The sequence below is a fragment of the Rhinatrema bivittatum genome, chromosome 2, assembly GCF_901001135.1.
Source record: "Rhinatrema bivittatum chromosome 2, aRhiBiv1.1, whole genome shotgun sequence".
Lineage (NCBI taxonomy): Eukaryota > Metazoa > Chordata > Amphibia > Gymnophiona > Rhinatrematidae > Rhinatrema > Rhinatrema bivittatum.
The window spans coordinates 207,730,810-207,750,347 of record NC_042616.1 but is presented as its reverse complement, the minus strand read 5'-3'; the positions used below and the strand labels follow the sequence as shown (position 1 = coordinate 207,750,347).

Below are 19,538 nucleotides of genomic sequence, written 5' to 3'. Positions count from 1 at the left end.
GAACTGAAATGTTGAAACGAAGCACATCTCTATTTTCACCTGCCATTTGTAAGCCCTTTTTTCTAGACTCACAAGGTCTTTCTGCAATTAATCACAATCTGCTTGAGATTTAGCTCTGCATAATTTTGCATAATTTGCACTGTCTACTCATCTGTTCTAACCCCACTCATGATTTCATAAACGTCTATCATAACCCCTCTCAGCTGCCTTTTCTCCAAGTCTAAGAGCTCTAGTCTGTTTAGCCTCTCTTCATACAGGAGCCATTTCATTTCTTTTATAATTTTTGTTGCCCTATGTAGTGTTTTAAGTTCTGTTATGTTTTCACCTTCATTGGTTGCCTATTCAGTTTAGAGCCCAAATTAGGTCAGTATAATTTTTTTTTTTAGAGCACTACATGGATTAACTCCAAGTTATATTATTTATAACCTGCCTCCCCTATATTCAGGGTGGAGCACAAAGTAACACACACAAACTAAAACAAAATATAAAATAACGTAGCACATAATAAACTAGATGTCTCAGACAGACTATACCAAAACCTGCAAAATCACTCTTAGGATAGTTGCAATAATTCTGCATCACAGGAGAAAAAGACCAAAGTTGACATATCAGATGCTATGACAAATGCCTTCTGAAATAGTATAATTTTTAATGCTTTTTTTTTTTTTTAATTCGAGTTTCAGACAAGGTATGCAAGAAAGGAGGCAATGACATGCATAACAATGGGCCAGCTAATGTCTTAAAGACAAGTTGGTGAATTATGCTTCTAAAATACAGCTAAGATCTTCTTAAGCCCTTTTCTCTTTTCCAATATCATCTAATGTAAAACTGGTTTCCACCTAAATGTGGGCCTTCTCTGACATAGGTCCAGCTTTCTGGAATACTTTACCAGGTCATGACTGCTTATTAACAGATCTTCCATCATTTAGGGAGACAGTAAAAAAATATTTATTTGCTCTTGCCTTCAGTGGCTGATAGATGTTAACTGATATTTAGCCTAGAAATTCTCTTTGTATTCTCTCGGTTACTGTTTTAACTGTTAACCTGGTACTTTTAAATTTTGCTCACTTGTCAAAATTTAACGTGACAACTATTTTTGATGTTGTGTGTATTTGTATGGACATTGTGATTGTTTTAGCCTGCGTGTCTTTGTGCAATTGGATATTTTTGTTTTAGATTGATATTTTAATTTTAGGTGTTTGAGTTTTATTAAGTGTTTATATTTTATGATTTTTATGCTTATTTATAGACCCTGTATTTTTATATATCTGTTGTAATCCACTTTGAGCTGGCTGGACAACAAGAATATAAATGCAAATATACATAAATATTTTAAATCCTTTAAATTCCTCATAAGAAAAAGCCTTCGGTTACAGGCCCTGTTTCTTGTAGCAGATTTTTCAAGATTCTATGACAAGAGATGGCAAATTCTCAGGCAGCATTTTCAAACTTCTGTAGCAATTGTGGCAAATTTGCATAATTTTGCATAAAGATTCAAGAAAAGCCAATTTTAATTGAAAATCTTTATATATTTAACTATATACAAAATTTACCAAGCACAAAAATCAACTATTTATCAAGTAAAGACAATTTGCTAACTTTTTTTTTTATTTGAAATATAGGGCAACCATTCTTTTTGTATTCTCCTGAGAAAGTCCTTGCCTTTCCAAGTACATGAGTTTATATGATAAAAATGCCCTCAGAATCAGCAGATTGTCATGCTAATTACACAGGAAAATGTGTACGTATATATTGGTTGCATCATAACAGACACAAAATGGAGCTGAATTAGCACAAGTTCAAGACTTGCGAACAAGACTGCCAATTGCAAGAGCTTCTATGAATTAAAATTAATGCCTTCTCTGCCTGCTGTTTGATACCAGCAGTTACAGACTTCCAAAAGACAGCCAAGAGTTTTGTAGCTGGCCATGGGGGAAATTTTCAAAAGAACGTATGCACAAAAATGTAGCATATACCTAGGGGCCTTGTTTTCAGTTTTTATTTTATTTTGCCTGGGGTGCTGATATGCAGACATAAGAAAAAAGCATAGGACTGCTTCTACGGCCAAGCCCATTAGCAAAGCACATCAAATAGCACTGTCTGAATTTTCAAGAAGGCTCATCACCCAGTAAAAATGTTACTAGCAGTAAATTTGTTATGGGTTACCATAAGGCTTGGGGGTAACTGCACAGAACGGCAGGTGCTACCCTTAAGAGAAACATAAGTCCAAATTGCATGGCACGGCAAATACTTCCATAAGAAGCTTGCTGGGTAGACTGGTTCTTTTCTGCCATCCTTACTATGTTACTACATATGATGTAGCAATTTTCAAAATCCCATTTATGCACAGGCTCGGTAACTTTAAAATGGGTGCACGGCAACCTGTGCTGAAATGTTATATCCTGTGTGCAAGTACGCACACATATATGTATGTGCGCTCCTAATTTTAAGTGTGTACGTGCAAAATGAGGGAATTTTTTAATGTGCGTGTCCAAGCCCATGACCAGTTTCACTAGTTTGTTCACCAGTTTGCCCAGTCTACAGCTAGGTTCTCTAGACCCCCCTGATTCTTTAGTCTGCACTCTCCCCAGTTAACCCAGACCCTTCAAGCACTTTATAGTTGGCTGGAAGTAGTTTTATTAAGACTTATACCTCATCCATAGCATAAGCAACTTTGCGCTGAAATATACCTGGGCGTGCACCCAGGTATGTACCTACTTGAGTGCATACAGTCACATAAAGTTGAGGATCTGTCTGGTGGAAAAATGACCTGCTTTAGTGACAAGGGTAGCCAGTATTGCAGAGACAAGATAAGATCTATTTTGTCATTAAACTATGACCATCACCGTTGGGTTGCTGATTGGTTGCAATTTTCTTTTTTTTAAAAGGTTTCACTAATATGATAGGCATTTCTTTGTAGAGATGTTTTTGCCTTTATGAATAAGTTTGTTGGTTTTTTTTGCTGAAAGTTCAATAATATACTTTAAATGGTTATACAAAGATTGGAGAGGGCTATCATGGGGGACATCTTTCCTCTGGAGGAGAGTGTGTGGGAGGGACATATTAGTACATTTAAGGGGGGTGGCAGGTGGATGGGATGGTGGGTGAAGTGGAGAGGGGTAATTGGGGAACAGGAATGGTTTAATTATGATGCGAGTGTTCTGGGGATATGGATAAGCATAGTAAAACTCTGGGAGAGGGTATCAGGGCTACATGGGATTCCAGGTGACATTAAGGGGGGTGTTTTGTTTATTTGATATGTCTACTTTAAAGTAATATCATTGAATGTAAAGGGTCTCAATATGCCCATGAAGAGACAATTACTTCTTATATTGTGAGTCATATATATATAAATTTGATTCGTATTTCTTTTTCAGCACTTCAAAGCAGATTACATGCAGGTACTTTAGGTATTTCCCTGTCCTCTTAGGACTCACAATATAAGAAGTAATTGTCTCTTCATGGGCATATTGAGATATATATATCTCTTGGTCTCACCCTGGAATGCCCATACCCCACTCACATTCCATCCATTTTTTCCTTATGCAAGATATTCATGCATCAGTACTTGTGCACATATATGGGTGGCTTATAAATTTGGATGGACATGAGCATGTGCTAGATGTGTGCACATCTCCCATTCCGGCACAAGTCTGGCTTTTAAAACTCACTTTTTAAAGTGCACTCGAGGGCCCTGATCCCAGACTCGCTTTGTATACTCTTCTGCCTGGAAGTCTTCACTATCAACTATATCAGCTACATCAGTGAGTTACCATCGTTCTCTCTGAGCTTTCCCTGGAACCAGGTACTCGCTCCTCGAGGGCCTATACTTCCAGCTCCTGGGCTTCATTGGGACATTGTGTGAGTGTTACCATCTGCATACCCTGCCTACTCACTATATCTCAGTCTCTCTTCAGCTCAGCCTTCAGGGATCGCTGTTCCAGTATCTGAGGGACTACAGCCCAGCCGGGCTTACCAGCTCACTACTGCCATCTCTGGGGGTTCAGTATACTGTCTAATAAAAGAACTAGTGCGTGATTGTCTCCTAACTCTGAGCCTGACCGGTGGTCCCTCTCGGGATCATCCCCCGGGGGCATGGTCATCTGCCACTGGTCCAAGGATCCACCCTCAACTCTCATATATAACAGATTGCTAACTACTATCTGATTGCTCCTCCCATCAGGCATCAGATCAATAATAGATTGCTAACTCCTAGCATCAGATCAATAACAGATTGCTAACTCCTGCATCAGATTCCTAACAGTTGGCATACCCATTGCTGCATGGATGGATGCAAGCTCTTTTGGGTGGAATTTAAAAGGACCATGCGGCCGTCCATGTGCGCGCGGTTCCCTGCGTGCACACATGGACACGCTAATTTTGTAAAATGCAAGACCGGAGCATGCATGTTATAAAATCTAATGGCCATGCGCATACGGGGCGGCGCACACAGGGAGGGAAATTTGACCATTAATACATGTGGTGACATAACTGGGGTGTTGCGATCCATGGGAGGGAGTGCTAGGGAGCTCTTCCGATTCCGGGGAGATATGTGCCCTTGGACCACGACGCGACTGCAGAGAGGAGCTCCGAAGAAGCGCTGTGGCAGGCCAGATGGGTCCCAGCATAGGTGGAGCAAGCTGACCACCACCCTAGCCTCTGCCGAATCTGCACGCACCGGTAGAGACCCAGCAACGCAATGCTGGTCTCTGGGGTAGCCCTCCGGCCACTCGATAGCCCTTTTGGACCTGCCACTGGGTAGCAGCAGGACGGACAGAGGTCGAGGACAGGCGATGGTACTGGAACTAGGAACAAGACGGGACTTCGGCCTTGGACTAGGCTGAATACGTGAACAAGATGAGGAAGCTCGGAGGCTCAGATGAGTCGAAGAGATGTGGAACTTGGGACTCAGACAAGATGAGGACGCTTGGAGATTCAGACGAGGCAAGAATGCTTGGTACTTGGAGACTCAGACAAGACGAAGACGCTTGGTACTTGGAAGCTTAGCCAAGACGAAGACACTTGGTACTTGGAAGCTCAGATGAGACAAGAACATGAGGAAACTTGGAACTCAGGCTGGATGAGAACATGAGGAAACTTGGAACTCAGACGAGACGAAGACATGAAGTGGCTTGAAACTCAGACGTAAGATGCTCAGATGAAGGTGAAGATCAGAAGTGGATTCTGGAGAGTCAGGCAAGGATTCCAGATACTCTGATGAGGACTTGGAGCTTGGGAGGATTCAGATGAAGATAAGGACTCAGGATACTCGGAGGCTTAGACAGGCGCTGCCCCTCAAGGCACCTTACACAGCCAACGTGGGCTGGTCACGGACCACCCTGTCTCATAGCGCACCTTTCACAACCTGAAGAGGCTAGTCACGGACCACGCGGAGAGCTGAGCGAGCACAAGACTGAGGCTCAGGACAAGGAAGGAATCTGGGCAGTACTCTAAGATGGATCCTACTGGAAGAGGGCTCCAGCCACCAGGAAACGGACACCAGATGGGACGGATTTACTCCCAGGAAATGGTCAGCTGGAGACGAGGTCAGGGCGAGCGAGCTGAACCCATAACGTAAGGACAGAAGGAACTTCAGGATCAGAACCTGACAGAGGACATCAGAAGCAAGACTTGGAACATCAGGGTTGGAAAGCAGGACATCGGATATGAATGGACACCGATACCTCGGGACATCAGGGGACTTTTAGAGAGGAGGACCACAGGGACGACTGGAACATAGTGGACAAATACATCAGGAGGCTGAGACATCAGGACATCTGGAGACGTGGACATCAGGACAACAAGGACATCAGGACAACTGGAGACGAGAGAATGGGATCCATCGAGAGACCAGGACATGGAACGAAGATCAAGACAAAGGTTCAGGAATCACGGATGAAGACAACGAGGAACAGAGTGCCTTGAAGAAGTGATGAAGAATCACGGAGGACATCCGGAGTGAAGAACTGGAACTGAAAATCCAGGAGCAGTCCGACTCAATGACTAACTCCTTGCAAAGGCAACGCTGGAATGAAGGAAGGCCCTTTTTATAGGTCTGAAGAGGAAACACCCTGGAACGTCAGCAGGAGGAGCCTGGAAGGACAGCCCACTGCTGGTCCTTTAAGAAAACAGAGGAGGTTGGCCGTGCACCTAGGAGGAGGGCAGGACCTTGGAGAGCAGCATCCTGTTGCACAGGAGGAAGCAGGCCCGACATCAGCGGCTCCCTGCTGCAAAGAGGATTGATGGCGGCTCCCTGCCACAAGAAGAGGAGCTTCGAGGAGGCCTCCTGGCTGCAAGAAGAGGAAGTGATTGGCGGCCTTCTGGCCACGGAGCGGAGGAGCTTCGACAGCGGCCTTGCCACAAAGAAAAAGAAGCAGGAGCGGCACCAGACTGCGAAGAGAGAAGGCAGCAGCGGCTCCCAGGCCGCATGTAGATCGTCAATGTGGGCAGCATCCAGGCCGCATGGAGCGCTGGTTTGCAGCGGCTCCCTGCCGCATAGAAGGCTGGGTCAGCGGCGGTTTGAGCCGCGAAGAAGGAAGATTTCAGTGGTGGCCTCCTGGCTGCGAAGAGGAGCGTCAGGGGTGGCTGGCCCGCCGCAGGAAAGACTGGATGGTGGCATCCTGGGCTGCGAGGGAAGCGGCAGCAATGGCGGTCTCCAGGCCACGTAAGACAGGTGTCGGTGGCCTCCAGGCCACATGGGGACTTCGGCCGTGTCAGGAAGGCAGCGGAGCAAAGGTGAGGGACTGCTTGTGGACCTATCCCATAAGCAGGAGTGTAACACGGGGCTCCCCCAGTCCGCTCTAATTAAGGAGTGGGCTGAAAGGGAGCTTACCTACCTGCCTACCCAAACGTCCTCACTCTTACCCTCTCCTCCTCACCCCCTAAACCCTTCCTAGCTACAATTTTTTTTTTGTTTTATTACTGCTCTTCTGGAGCAGAAGTAATCTGCAGGCGCTGGCCGGCTGCCGGCATGTGCTTCCCTAAGACAGCATAGAATGGCACTGTCCCAGCCCACCCCTGTCCCTCCCCTTCAGAGAGGCCCAGCACTTGTGCATATATGGGTTTATGTGAATGGCCGGGTCTGTTTTAAAATGCACGCAGTGCACACAAGGCCTGGCCAGGTGCGTAAACCCTGGTTTTTACGCACGTGGACCTTTTAAAATCCGGCCTTTTATGAATTGTTCAAGCATGATTAAGTTGGCCACTGTCCTGACTTTGCATTAGGCTGTAGCCATTTCCACTCAAGGTCCTTGAGATGATGGAAAAGATTCCTGGGGCTCTCTCCAAAGTGGAAGGTCCCTTTTCGGAATCATAGTCGATATATCACTGGATTATGCTCAGCCCTTTTGAGTATAGCTACCTTGATGTCTACATAACAAGCCCATCTGTCCAGACTGATATGCTGTTTTACTGGGACCGGTCAACAGGTTTCCCAGATATATGGTCCAGTTAACTTCAAACCATCTGGCAAGTTGTGTGGTCTGCTCAAAGTTCTCTAGAAAAGCTTCTGGATCTTCTCCCAGTCCTAACTTTGGTATAATGGGAGTTGTGTGATATACTGTTCAACACCAGCTTGAAAAGCTTCTATAAATAACATATTGCTTGGCCGCACCTTCTCACAGTGCAACCAAGGTTGCTTGTAGAGTGTGCAAACTCTCAAGAAGGTATTGTTCCACCCCCTGGCACTGTAGAATGACAAACTAATTGTTCCTCAGCAAGGGTCTGAATCATCTGTTCCATTCTTCAAATTTTCTGCTTTTATTCACCCCTGTGAAGAGGTGAAGAAAACATAACAAAATAAACTCCTGAGTGTTTGATTTTAACTCACTCACGGTTCTAGCTGCTTCAGGCGGGGCAAGCCCCCTTGACCTGTTATAATGATCTCCCGGGTTCTCTCTGTAGCCAGGACCAGGAAGAGAAAAATAAAATTTTTTCTTCTGGCTTGAGCCCCACTCTGTGCTGCAATCGGCTCTCCAGTTTCTGCTCTGTGCAACTGTTTAGAGCCAAAAGACTTCTAAACTTTATATTCTGAGGTGTGGATTTCAGGCTGTGCCATGCTTAGTGCAGAAAATTCACAAGTTGATATCATCAGGCCGATATAATATCGGCATGTGAAAAACAGGCAAGTATGATTGAGCGTCTGCTTTCCTAATGCGCGCCCACCCACTTCTCCCAGGCGCGTGATGCAATAGGGTAATAAGCTGCCACATAAAAAAGGAGGCGCTAGGGGAAATTGTGTATTCCTAGCGCCTCCACTGCATCGGGCGCCCAGGAGAAGTGGCTGTTGGTGTGGATTAGGAAAACGGACACTCAAACAACATGCACAATATACATGGGCCTGGATCGTGCATATTGTGCATGTATATTGGGTGTCCAGAATTGTTTTTCAAGATTTTTTGCGCGGTGCTGCTTTCTGTGGTTCTTCCGATTTTATACCGTGATGATACTAATAGGGGGAACCACAGAAAGCAGGAGTTTTGTTTTTTTGGTAAAGCCCTTAACCACTGCAAGCTTTAATGCCCACTCCTGGGCTAGTGTTAAATTTGCTGCATTACAAAGGGCGCATTGGCCACGTGGGATTTTTTTTTTTTTTTTTTTTTTTTTTTAAATCGGGCGGTAATAGCTAATAGCCTCATCTACATGGAATTTACATATGATGAGCGCTATTAGCTAAGTGCTGGTTTGGATGCGCTGATCTCAGTAATGCATTGGATGTAAATCTAGCACATCCAAAACACGTGTCCAACTGCACATTTAGCAGCGTGCTGACCTCAGTGCCCAATACTGTATCAGCCTGCATATGTGGCACAGAAATGCATGATTAAGGCTTTTTTCTTCTTTTAAGTGCTTTTTTTTTTTTCAGTGCAACAAAACTACCAGCATTTATAGTTTGCACAATACAAATTCAGGCAGCTATGTAAAAACTGCCTTCTCCCCTTTTACATGACAACACAAACAGGTCAGCTATTCTTCAGGGGTTGCCTATCCTTTCTTACTCATATTTCTGTAGTCTTGGGCTCCCTTTCTTCTCCTCTCAGCTTCCATTATTCTTAAAGCGTTATGGGGTACCTGGGTATATACCCTGTCACACCCTCCCATCTATGCAGATGCAAGAACCTTGATATCAAAGATTTCCCTTTAGAATAATTTCTTTACTGCACCCAGGCACATCAATATGATCTTTGGTTTGAGTTAAGAGATCTTTGAAGTATCAAAATTCTGAATGCTTTTTATGTCCACTCCAACCTCATCTCTCTTCTTCCTCTTCACGAGAAGAGGTGCTGTATTGGGAGTACAGTGCTTCTTCTCTCTTCTGCTCTGTTTGTTCCAGCCTCAGCCTCACCCCTTCTCCTTGTTTTCTGCCAGCTGCTTGTGAGGGTAGGAGCTGGAGCAGGAAGGAGAGAAAGAGAGAGAAAGAGAAAGAGAGAGAGAGAGTAGAGACTGAAGGCAGGCACTATGTAGCTTTCTTCAGATTATTGAATTAGGAGATGGGGGAGCTTCAGGTTTGTTGATTGTGCAGCAAGTTGTAAATTATGCAGCAGAAGGCTAATTATATGGTACCTCCTCTTCCCTGACCATAGAATTGCAGGAGCCTGAGGGCAAGCTATTATTGCAATAAAAAGTTAAGGTAAACTATCTTTCATAAACCTACTAGATATTTTTCTTTTAACGTTTACTTTCATCAGACATTAGAAAGAAAAACAGGTCAAAAGATATTTTAAATGCATTTGTTAAATAAATTACCTGTCAATAATAAATCTCAACAGATGCTCTTTAAACATCCAACTCCATTTCTTAATAATGTTTAATAAACTCATTTTGAAAGGCTTCAGATCCACTCTAAACCAGCTTTCAAAGACTTTGAAATCTTCAGATTTGCTCATCTGAATGTAAAGGTTCTCATAAATATCAATCTACAATGAATAAGAAGATAAATTATTCAAAATATAACTTCAGTTTAAAAGTTATGATAAATGTGTAATCGTTTTCTCTTACCTGCTCTTTGAACTGCTCAATGGTAGGAGGATATTCAGGCACCCCATCATCTGCATGAGCCTCTATCTCTTCTGCAGTTAAAACATGGCCATACAGGAGAAACTGTTTCATGAACTCTCCCCTGTCATCAGCCCAGAGGTAAGCATACACATCAAAAGAATTCTTGTACTCCAGCGCTTTACTGATGACGTCTGCCACTCGGTCCATAATCTCCTGACGCATGTCAGAAAGGTCTACCATGCCATCCATATCATTCTAAGGAAAGACAGAAAAATATAATATAGCTTTGTGTTTTACAACTATACAGGAGTTATTAAATGCATATTTTCTATATCACATATATATCAACACACACATACACAAACACATATAAAATACACTGTTACAATCATTGCTGTTACTCTGTAGACCAGCCATAAGAAACACATTTATTAGGAAACAGATACAAGCAATTCAAATTAGCAAGCATGAAATCACACTATGAAATTATAAAAAATAGGTTCTGATTTCATGGAGAAGAAATGCTGAACCTAGATTTTATATAAAGTAAATGACAAGACAACCATTCATTTTATCATTTGTAAGCTCTTTAAATCATTTTTATTGAATGAGACAGAAAATACATCCAACATTTAAAACAGAAAACAAAGTTATCCATAATCATAGTTGAAACAGAAAAGAAAAAAGGAAAAGATGAAAGAGATAAGTAAAACCAAGGAAAAGGAAAGGAATAGAAAGCAAATGAAGACAGTGGGAGACATTCCTTTTTATTTATTTTTAAACATAATTTATACTTGATCACTAAAAATGCATCCTGCTCAAATGGTTAGATAACTCTAGAAACTATAAATGCACTCCATATTATAATTACTGAATATTTAACTGGGACACAGAAATTTGTTCATATTTGGAAGCACTATATATAATGAATATGCACAGTATAGCTCATAGTTCTATCTTAAATTCTCTGACTTCCTAAATTTTTCATTATCCCAAATGTATTGATATATTAGTACACAGAACACAAGAAATGCCATGTTGGGTCATCTAAGATGCATGAAGCCAAGCATCCTGTCTCTAGTCCCAGTGACAAGAATCTAGCAGATCCCAAAAAGTAGTTCTATTTCCTGTTACTTCCAGGGATAGCAATGACTTTTTCTAGTCTACCTGTCTATTAATGTTTTACGGACTTTTTCGCCAGGAAATTATCCAAACCCCTTTTAAACCCTGTTATGCTAGTTGCCTTGTCCACATCCTCTGTCAACAGATTGCATGCCTTGATTGTGCACAGAGTGAAAAAGTACATTCTAGGATTGGTTTAATTTTGCTGGCTAATGGTTTTACGGTGTGGCCACTTGTTTTAGTATTATTTGAAAGGGTAAATCATCTATTATTTACCCTTCCCACCCCAGTCATATTTTTATAAACTTCTATAATATTTCCTGTCAACTGTCTCTTTATTAACCTGAAGAGCCCTAACCAATGTACCCCTCATAAGAGAGCTATTCCCCCTCCCCATTATCATTTAGCTGCCCTTCTCTGTACCTTTCATAGTTCGCTTCAACATTTTTGAGATGGGGGTGATCAGAATTCATCAAATAGTAAGAGTAAGTATTAGAGATGTGCATTGTTTTGTAGGTTCGTTTTGGGCTTCGATTTCGGGGAACAGCGGGAAACTTTGTTTTTCCCGCGGTTCGGGGTTTTTTTTTGTGGGCGCCTGATTTTCGGGTTAGTGTGCACTAACTCCCATTAGTTCGCGCTAACATTTCAATGCTATTGCGCACTAACCCGAAATACGATTTTTTCCAAAATTTTGGAAAAACTCTATTCGTGTTTCATTGCCCCCTAAGCATGCCGAATTAGACAATTTCATTGAAATTGTCTAATTCGGCAAAAACAAATGCACATCTCTAGTAACTATATAGCCAATTTCAAGTAGATCTAACTATATTCATTAAAAGATTTCAGTCGGGCTATTTTGGCACAGTTTGCAGCACTACTTTGAGATATTTGCTTTTATTACCTTTCAAGTTTCTGATATAATAGCGGTTTTGCAGTCTTTCTGGCAACATGAGTATTTTTGCCAGGTAAAGCAGCAACTCCCAATGCTGGCAGTCAGTGCCGATGTGTTGTCAAAGAATTTTTTTCCTTATGATCAACATTGGTTTGAATATCAATTTCAATCTTTGATATACTATATTCAAAGCTTTTCCCCTGAGGCAGCCTCATTTTCAAGGCGAAACTTAGGCCCTAGTTGGGATTTCTTCCTAGATGGAGATTCAAACCTGGGATCTCTTCTTATATGAAGATTTAAACTTTGGATTGAAAATTTACATCTTAGATTGCAAAAGTGGTCACTTCTTGAAGAATAGTTTATAAACCAGAAGAATGTTTGTTGGAAATAGTTTATTTTGTTGGCAATAGAACTATTGTTAATAAGGATTCTTTGTGGTCTGTTAGCATAACTGAAAAGTTGTAAGTGTTTAGATTTTACTTTTTGTAATTTCTGTTTTTATACATGATTGTGTGTGTGTGTGGATGAGTACTTTTATGCATGTTGTATGTGAATATTTTTTATTGTGACATTTTGCTGTATAAATATTTGATATATAAATATAAGCGGATTTGCACTTAGGTATTTGTACAAATTGATATATAAGTTGTTTAAATAAATACATAAATACATCTTTTAATGAGTATGGTAAGATTTACTTGAAATTGACTATATACTTACCCTTACTATTTGATAAGATATTTTTTGGGGGGAAATAATTTTGCTTTAGCCAATATTTCTCCTGGTGACCAGAAGTCCACACAATAGTCAAGGTGTGTTCACATCATGGATTGATATGTAGACAATATATTTTCCATTTTATTCTCCATTCCTTTTCAGATCATTCCTAACATTCTATTTGTTTTTTTGACCTCCCCCTCATATTGAGCTGAGGATTTCAATGTACTGTCCAAAAGGACTCCAAGGTCTCCTAATACTGGGGTAGATTTTCAAAGGGGTACGTACGTACCCCCAAAAACCTACCCCAAACCCCCCCTGCGCGCGCCGAGCCTATTTTGCATAGGCTCGGCGGCGCGCGTAAGTCCCGGAGCTTGCATGGAGGGGCGTGTCGGGGGGCGTGCCGGGAGTGACGCAGTGTTTCGGGGGCATGTCGGGAGTGACGCGGCGTTTCGGGGGCGTGGTTCCGGCCCAGGAGCGTTCCGGGGGCGTGACAGTGGCCCCTGGACCAGCCCCTGGACCGGAACATGGAGCGAGGCAGCCAGCCCAGCAGGCGTAACTTTCGGGATAGAGGTAGGGGGGAGGTTTAGATAGGGCCGGGGGGGTGGGTTAGGGAGGGGAGGGTGAGGGGAGGGCAAAGGAAAGTTCCCTCCGAGGCCGCTCCGATTTCGGAGCGGCCTCGGAGGGAACGGAGGCAGGCTGCGTGGCTCAGCGCGCGCAGGCTGCCGATTTTGGGCAGCCTTGCGCGTGCCGACCCCGGATTTTAATGGCTACGCGCGTATCTATTGAAATCCCGCATACTCTTGTTCGCGCCTGGTGCGCGAAGAAAAGTACACGTGTGCGCAGATTTATAAAATCTGCCCCACTGTGAATGAATTATTCACTATTGTCCAACTTTGAATTACCCATATGCATGGAAGCACACTGAGTTTAAGCTATATTTATTTGGTTGAAATGTTATGAAATTATCAGGCACATTACAATATAACTTTGCATAAATGTATCGTTTCTATTTTCAATCTTTTAACCAACTTATTTTCTATTTATTGTATTTTCATAATGTTTGTTGCTGTTGTGAACGTGGACCCTTGGGCCGGCTAGAGTGTATGGAGGATCCACTGAAGGAAAGCCTGCAGCGGTACTCATAGCCGGGAGGCGGATCAGAACCAGGAGACCTGACAGGACCTTCACATATACCAGCCCTCATTCCTCGCAGCCAGCAGGACTTAGGCAAAGGTCTCCTGGTGAAGAGGAGCCCAGAGAACAGCCTGAAGGCTTGGGAAGTCGTAGACGGTCCAGGAGTCGAAGCAGGCAGCAGCGGTGCAAGATGAGGAGGCGAGCCGGAAGTCAGGCCAGGCAGAAGACAGACGAAGCCAGAGAACAGTATCTCATGAGTCTATTCCTAGTAAGTATGTCTGACAGTTTGTTGCACATCTTTCTGCTCTCAGATAAGATACGTATACATGCATGAGAGAGAGAGGTTTTCTTCATTTGTTAGGAGTAGATCCACTGATTAAAGGTAAGCCCAAAGAAAGCACCTAAATTTTGAGACATCAATAAACTTGACAAAAATATTTACCATGAGACTATCTGAAAAAATTCCCATCAGAGTAAACTCTCTCATCTGATTAAAACACAGTCAAAAAAATCACATATACACAGTAAAAATTGTATATAAATATACATTTTTTGTATGTGTATGTTAGTTCTTACCTAAGGGCATCTAATTGTACATATACAATATATATGTAAAGCTCATTACCTGATAGTTCTACTCCTAAGGATTAGTGAAAGAAAGATTTGTTCCATGTAAACTGCCACCCGGCAGTAGTAGTTAATGTTAACTGTGAACCGGAGTGATATGTATTGTATACAGGAACTCCGGTATATAAAAACCATAAATAAATAAATAAATAAATAAATAAATATAGTCTTATATAGAGATGTGAATTGGAACCGGTATCGGTTCAGATTCACATCGTGAAATTTTTATCTTGCAATCCGATCGGGTTTTTTTTGTTTGTTTTTTTTTAAATCGGCTGCACCGATTTAAAAAAAAAAAAAAAAAATACAGCCAACTCTTTAAAATGAGTTTGTTAGTATCCCCCCACCCTCCGGACCCCCCCAAAAAATTTTTAAATACCTGGTGGTCCAGCGGGGGTCCTGGGAGCATTCTCTTGCGCTCGGGCCGTCGGCTGCCAGTAAACAAAATGGCGCCGATGGCCCTTTGCCCTTAGCATGTGACAGGGTATCCGTGCCATTGGCCGGTCCCTGTCACATGGTAGGAGCAATGGACAGTTGGCACCATCTTTAAAAATGGTGTGGGCCATCCAGTGCACCTACCATGTGTCAGGGGCTGACCAATGGCACCGATAGCCCCTGTCACATGGTAAGAGCAAAGGGCAATCGGCGCCATTTTGATTAGTGGCAGCCGACAGCCCGAGCACGGGAGAATGCTCCCGGGACCCCCGCTGGACCACCAGGTATTTAAACATTTGGGGGGGGGTCCGGAGGGTGGGGGGATACTAACAAACTCATTTTAAAGGGTCAGGTTGTGTCCTTTCTTCCCGCGCCCCCCCCCCCCCCCATAACGATAAGAAAACCCACTAAATTAATCGTGGGGTTTCCTATCGCTATCGGGGACCCCCCGATATCTGACAATATTGAAAATATCAGACGATATTTTCAATCGTCAGATAAATGATTCACATCCCTAGTCTTATACACTTCAAAATTAAAATAAATGTTTTGTATCCAAGATCCCATTTTCACAATCAGTTAATGATCCCCCTGAATAGCAAAATATTTTATTTGCATAGATTGTCATGAACTTTATAAAAATTACACAGTACACAGAGGAAACTTGGTTTTCAATGACAACAGATTCTAGGTTTGAACTAACTCAAAGGAGGGGAATTAGCAGAAACAAAATATGATAGATATGAATCAAAAGACCCATCTAATGTGCCCAATTTTAGTTCCAAATGTATCACTATAGGCCACCAGTTGATTTCTGACTTATCCTTCTCCACAAGAATCCTTTAGTACTTATCCCATTCTTTCTTAAATTAGATTGTAAGCCCTGTGGGAATAGGGAAGTACCTATAATACCTGAATGTAATCCACTTTGATGTACACTTTGAAGTGCCAAAAAGCAGAATATATATTAAAAAAAAAATCTAAATAAAATCTGTTATTGTTCTCAATTCTACTACCTTCAGTGGGAGATTGTTCCATGCATCCACTACCCTTTTCTGGAATGAAATATTTTATGTTACTCCTAATTCTAGTCCCTCAAACTCATTTATGACTTCTCATTCTACAATGTCCTTTTTACCTTTGAGATGTTTAAATGTTGCTATCATATCACCCCCATTTTCCTTTCCTCTAGGGTATACATATTTAAGTCTTTAAATCATCTCATAGGACTTTTGGTACAGACCATGCGCCATTTTGGTAGCCCTTCTCTAGACCATCTGCACTCTGTCTATATTATTTTGGAGGCATGGAATTCAAAATTGGACAATACTCCAAGTTAGGTCTCTAACAAGCTATACAGACAAAATCACTTTTTTTAATCTGCTAGTTTAGCCCTCTTCCCTTGCACCCTATGCACAGTGACTCCCTAAAGCTAAACATTGCATGGCAATCCCCAGATAGTATAGAAAAGAAAAAGATTTTGGTCCAATTATGCCATTTTAACAGAAAGCTTTACATCCTATGGTAACTAAGCATTTTATCTACATTGTTTTAACAGCACAAGAAACAAAATACCTGGTAATTTTCTGCTTCCAGATGTACTGCCACTCTTTTAACCTGTGCAGACATTTTGAAAATGTCACTTAGAAGCTCCTCTACAAGGTCATAGAAGCCATCTCCGGTTTCTTTGTCTAGTGATGGTTTAAATATAATCTCAAGGGCACTGAGAATCATTTGTGCCTCAAATAATGGAGCAGGCCTCAAAGACTTGTCTGTATTCTCCAAGAAAAAATCTAGAGAGCATAATATTGTGTTAAAGAACCCATCAACCACAATGTCATCCATGTACTCTGCATATACTTTCCAAGAGTCTATGGCTGGATCAGCTTTCAGAAGTTTCGTGTTTTCCTGCAAAATAATATATTGATTAGCTAGCACTTAAAAACTTAGTCACATATTCAATGCATTACCTTTGCTTTCCCAATAGAAAATATTTAATTTGAATATATTGAATCAAATTTATTTCGGACCTTTGCAAACTGATATAACTTGAATGGCTTAGAAATATCATTAGCAGAAAAGTTAGACTTCTCTCTCTACATACTTCTCTTCCCCCGTGTAGGCACACGGAAGTAAACATTTAAGTTGTTCTTTCTCCACCAACAATAGTTACAAACCACTTACTTCTGGGACTGAGAATTCATTATCCACAATCCTCACTCATATCTTTACAATTCACCAAACAAGGTAGACTTTTAAAGTACAAATACCCCGACACCACTGATAAATACAAACATATCTGTGTTCAATAAAATAAAATAAATTAATAAAACCTATTCACTAAAGACTGAAAACAATTGGTCCCACAATGTGTTTCATTTCACTGCACTTTGAGGAGCACTGTTCAACTATAAGAGGAAGGGGCAATTGTTTAGTCTGCAACTGGGTTCCTGCCACTGGATATTCTTCTCCATGTGCCCGCATATTGACTGAACAGACCAACATCTGGAGTTTCTGCTGCATATGACAGGAGCCAAATCCATTTGTTGTGGGTTAGCTTGATTCTGCAACAATTGCAATCTGCATGCAATAAATGGGATAAAGCACCAGGCCCAGTTCTACAGACTGAAAATGCTAACTTCTGGGAACCATGATAGAATAAGACAAAATGTTGATGCTCGTTAAAGAAGGGAAAGAACAACGTGTGGAACGGGTAGCCTAGTAGTTAGAGCAGCGGGCTATGAACCAGGGAAACTAAGGTTCAAATCCCAATGCTGCTCCTTGTGACCACGGGCAAATCACTTTACCCTCAGTGGCTTCAGGCACAAACTTACAGGCCGATGCAATATCAGTGCGCAAAAAATGGGAGCTCATGATTGAGCACCTGCTTCCCTAACGCATGCCCATCCACCTCTCCTGAGCGCTCAATATAGTAGGCAAATGAGCTGCTGCATTAAAAAGGAGGTGCTAGGGGGAAATTGTGCGTCCCAAGGGCCTCCTCAGCATCAGGTACCCAGGAGAATTGGCTGTGCACAGGTTAGGAAAATGGATGCTCGTTAATTCAGCATTTGTTTTCATAACCTGACCGCTGGCAAGACTTTAAATTCTTTTTTTTTTTTTTTTTTTACATTACTCCTTTTTTCGTTCCCTCCAACTTAATATTGCCATGATATTAAGGCAGAGGAAATACAGAAAAAAACAGTATTTTCCGCTTTTCTGTTAACTTTTGGGGTTCCTCAAGACTTAATGCCAACTCTGGGGCTGGCATTAATTTGAGAGTAAAAATGTGCGCATCAGGCGCACATTTATTTTTTACATAAGGGGGATTAGTTAATAGCTTCATCAACGTGGCATTTACATGTGATGAGCGCTATTAGCTACGCCCTTGCTTGGACGCTCATTTTGGATGGGCTAATCCCTTTATTGCATAAGGAGTTATGGACGTGCATCCAAAATGTGCATCCAACTGCGGTTTAACCTGTGCGCTCGCCTGAGCACACGGTATTGCATCGGTCTTTTAGATTGAAAGTCCTCTGGGGATAGGGAAATACCTATAGTACATGAATGCAATCCACTATGAAGTGCCAAAAAGCAGAATATAAATAAAATACTAAATAAACTGTCTATAGCTCCTATTTTACCAAAACAATGGGAAACATATCTGTTCCCAAAGGCAACACAAATTCTGGTTGGAATGTTACAGTGGCTCTGCCAGAATGCACACAAAGATAACTTTCAAACAACTGCATGCAGCATCATATATGCGTGTATATGGCCACACGTAGTTTTACCATAATATTTTATAACCTGCACATATAATATAAGCATGTTTTATAAAATTCACATATTTTACCCCGCAACATACATGCATATGTAGGATTATGCGTGAATACATGCAGTGCATTAAACTTGCATACTTTTCCTATTTAAAAAAATATGTACATGTATATTTTACACACAAAAGTAAAGTAGGACATACGCATGTAAGTCAGCCAATTTTAAAACATGTGCATGCAAATGAAATTAACCAGTTTACTAATTAATCCATCAGTTCAAGTCCTTCTCCTGATCACAGAGACCTTCCTGGTTCTTCAGTCTGAACTCCCCCCAGTATTGCATAATACACACGTTTAATATTACTTATGCTAGATAATTAGCAGGGGTAAAAATATGCAAGTAGGATGGAAAACATATGCATGTATCTTTTAAAATACCAGCTTATGTGCATGTTGGCCCTGCTCTGGAGCACCCCTAGACTGCTCCTTTCTTACACGTGCATATAGGTGTGGGAAAGTGAAAATAGGCGCTTATTTTCGACTATTATAAAATACAGAGTATGCGAGGAAAGGCTTCTTATGTGTGTGTATGCCAATTTTTACACACGCAACATTTTGAAAATTCACCATGTGACCCATGATTGACAGGAATTACATCACCTGATATATGCTGCCAAAAAAGTATAAGGCATGAAACAAGATAGAGAAACTTCAGAGAAGCCATCATCACCACCAACATGAAACAAGCATAGGTACAAACAAATCATCTGATCTCCCTGCCCCTCTAATCTACAAGAAGCAGTTTGGCCAACTGCCAGCATGTCCTAATGTATTGC

The 19,538-nt window shown here is 41.7% G+C and overlaps 1 protein-coding gene across 1 annotated transcript in view; it reads right to left on the bottom strand.

Moving 5' to 3' along the window:
* DNAH11 (dynein axonemal heavy chain 11) overlaps nucleotides 1-19,538 on the bottom strand; it is a 725,796-nt gene that overhangs the window by 515,873 nt on the left and 190,385 nt on the right. Inside the window, exons 15-17 of the mRNA XM_029589065.1 lie at nucleotides 16,502-16,834; nucleotides 9,997-10,251; nucleotides 9,745-9,914 (exon numbers count right to left, since the gene is read on the bottom strand). Coding sequence (XP_029444925.1) covers nucleotides 9,745-9,914; nucleotides 9,997-10,251; nucleotides 16,502-16,834 — 758 coding nt within the window. The remainder of the gene's footprint in view (nucleotides 1-9,744; nucleotides 9,915-9,996; nucleotides 10,252-16,501; nucleotides 16,835-19,538) is intronic.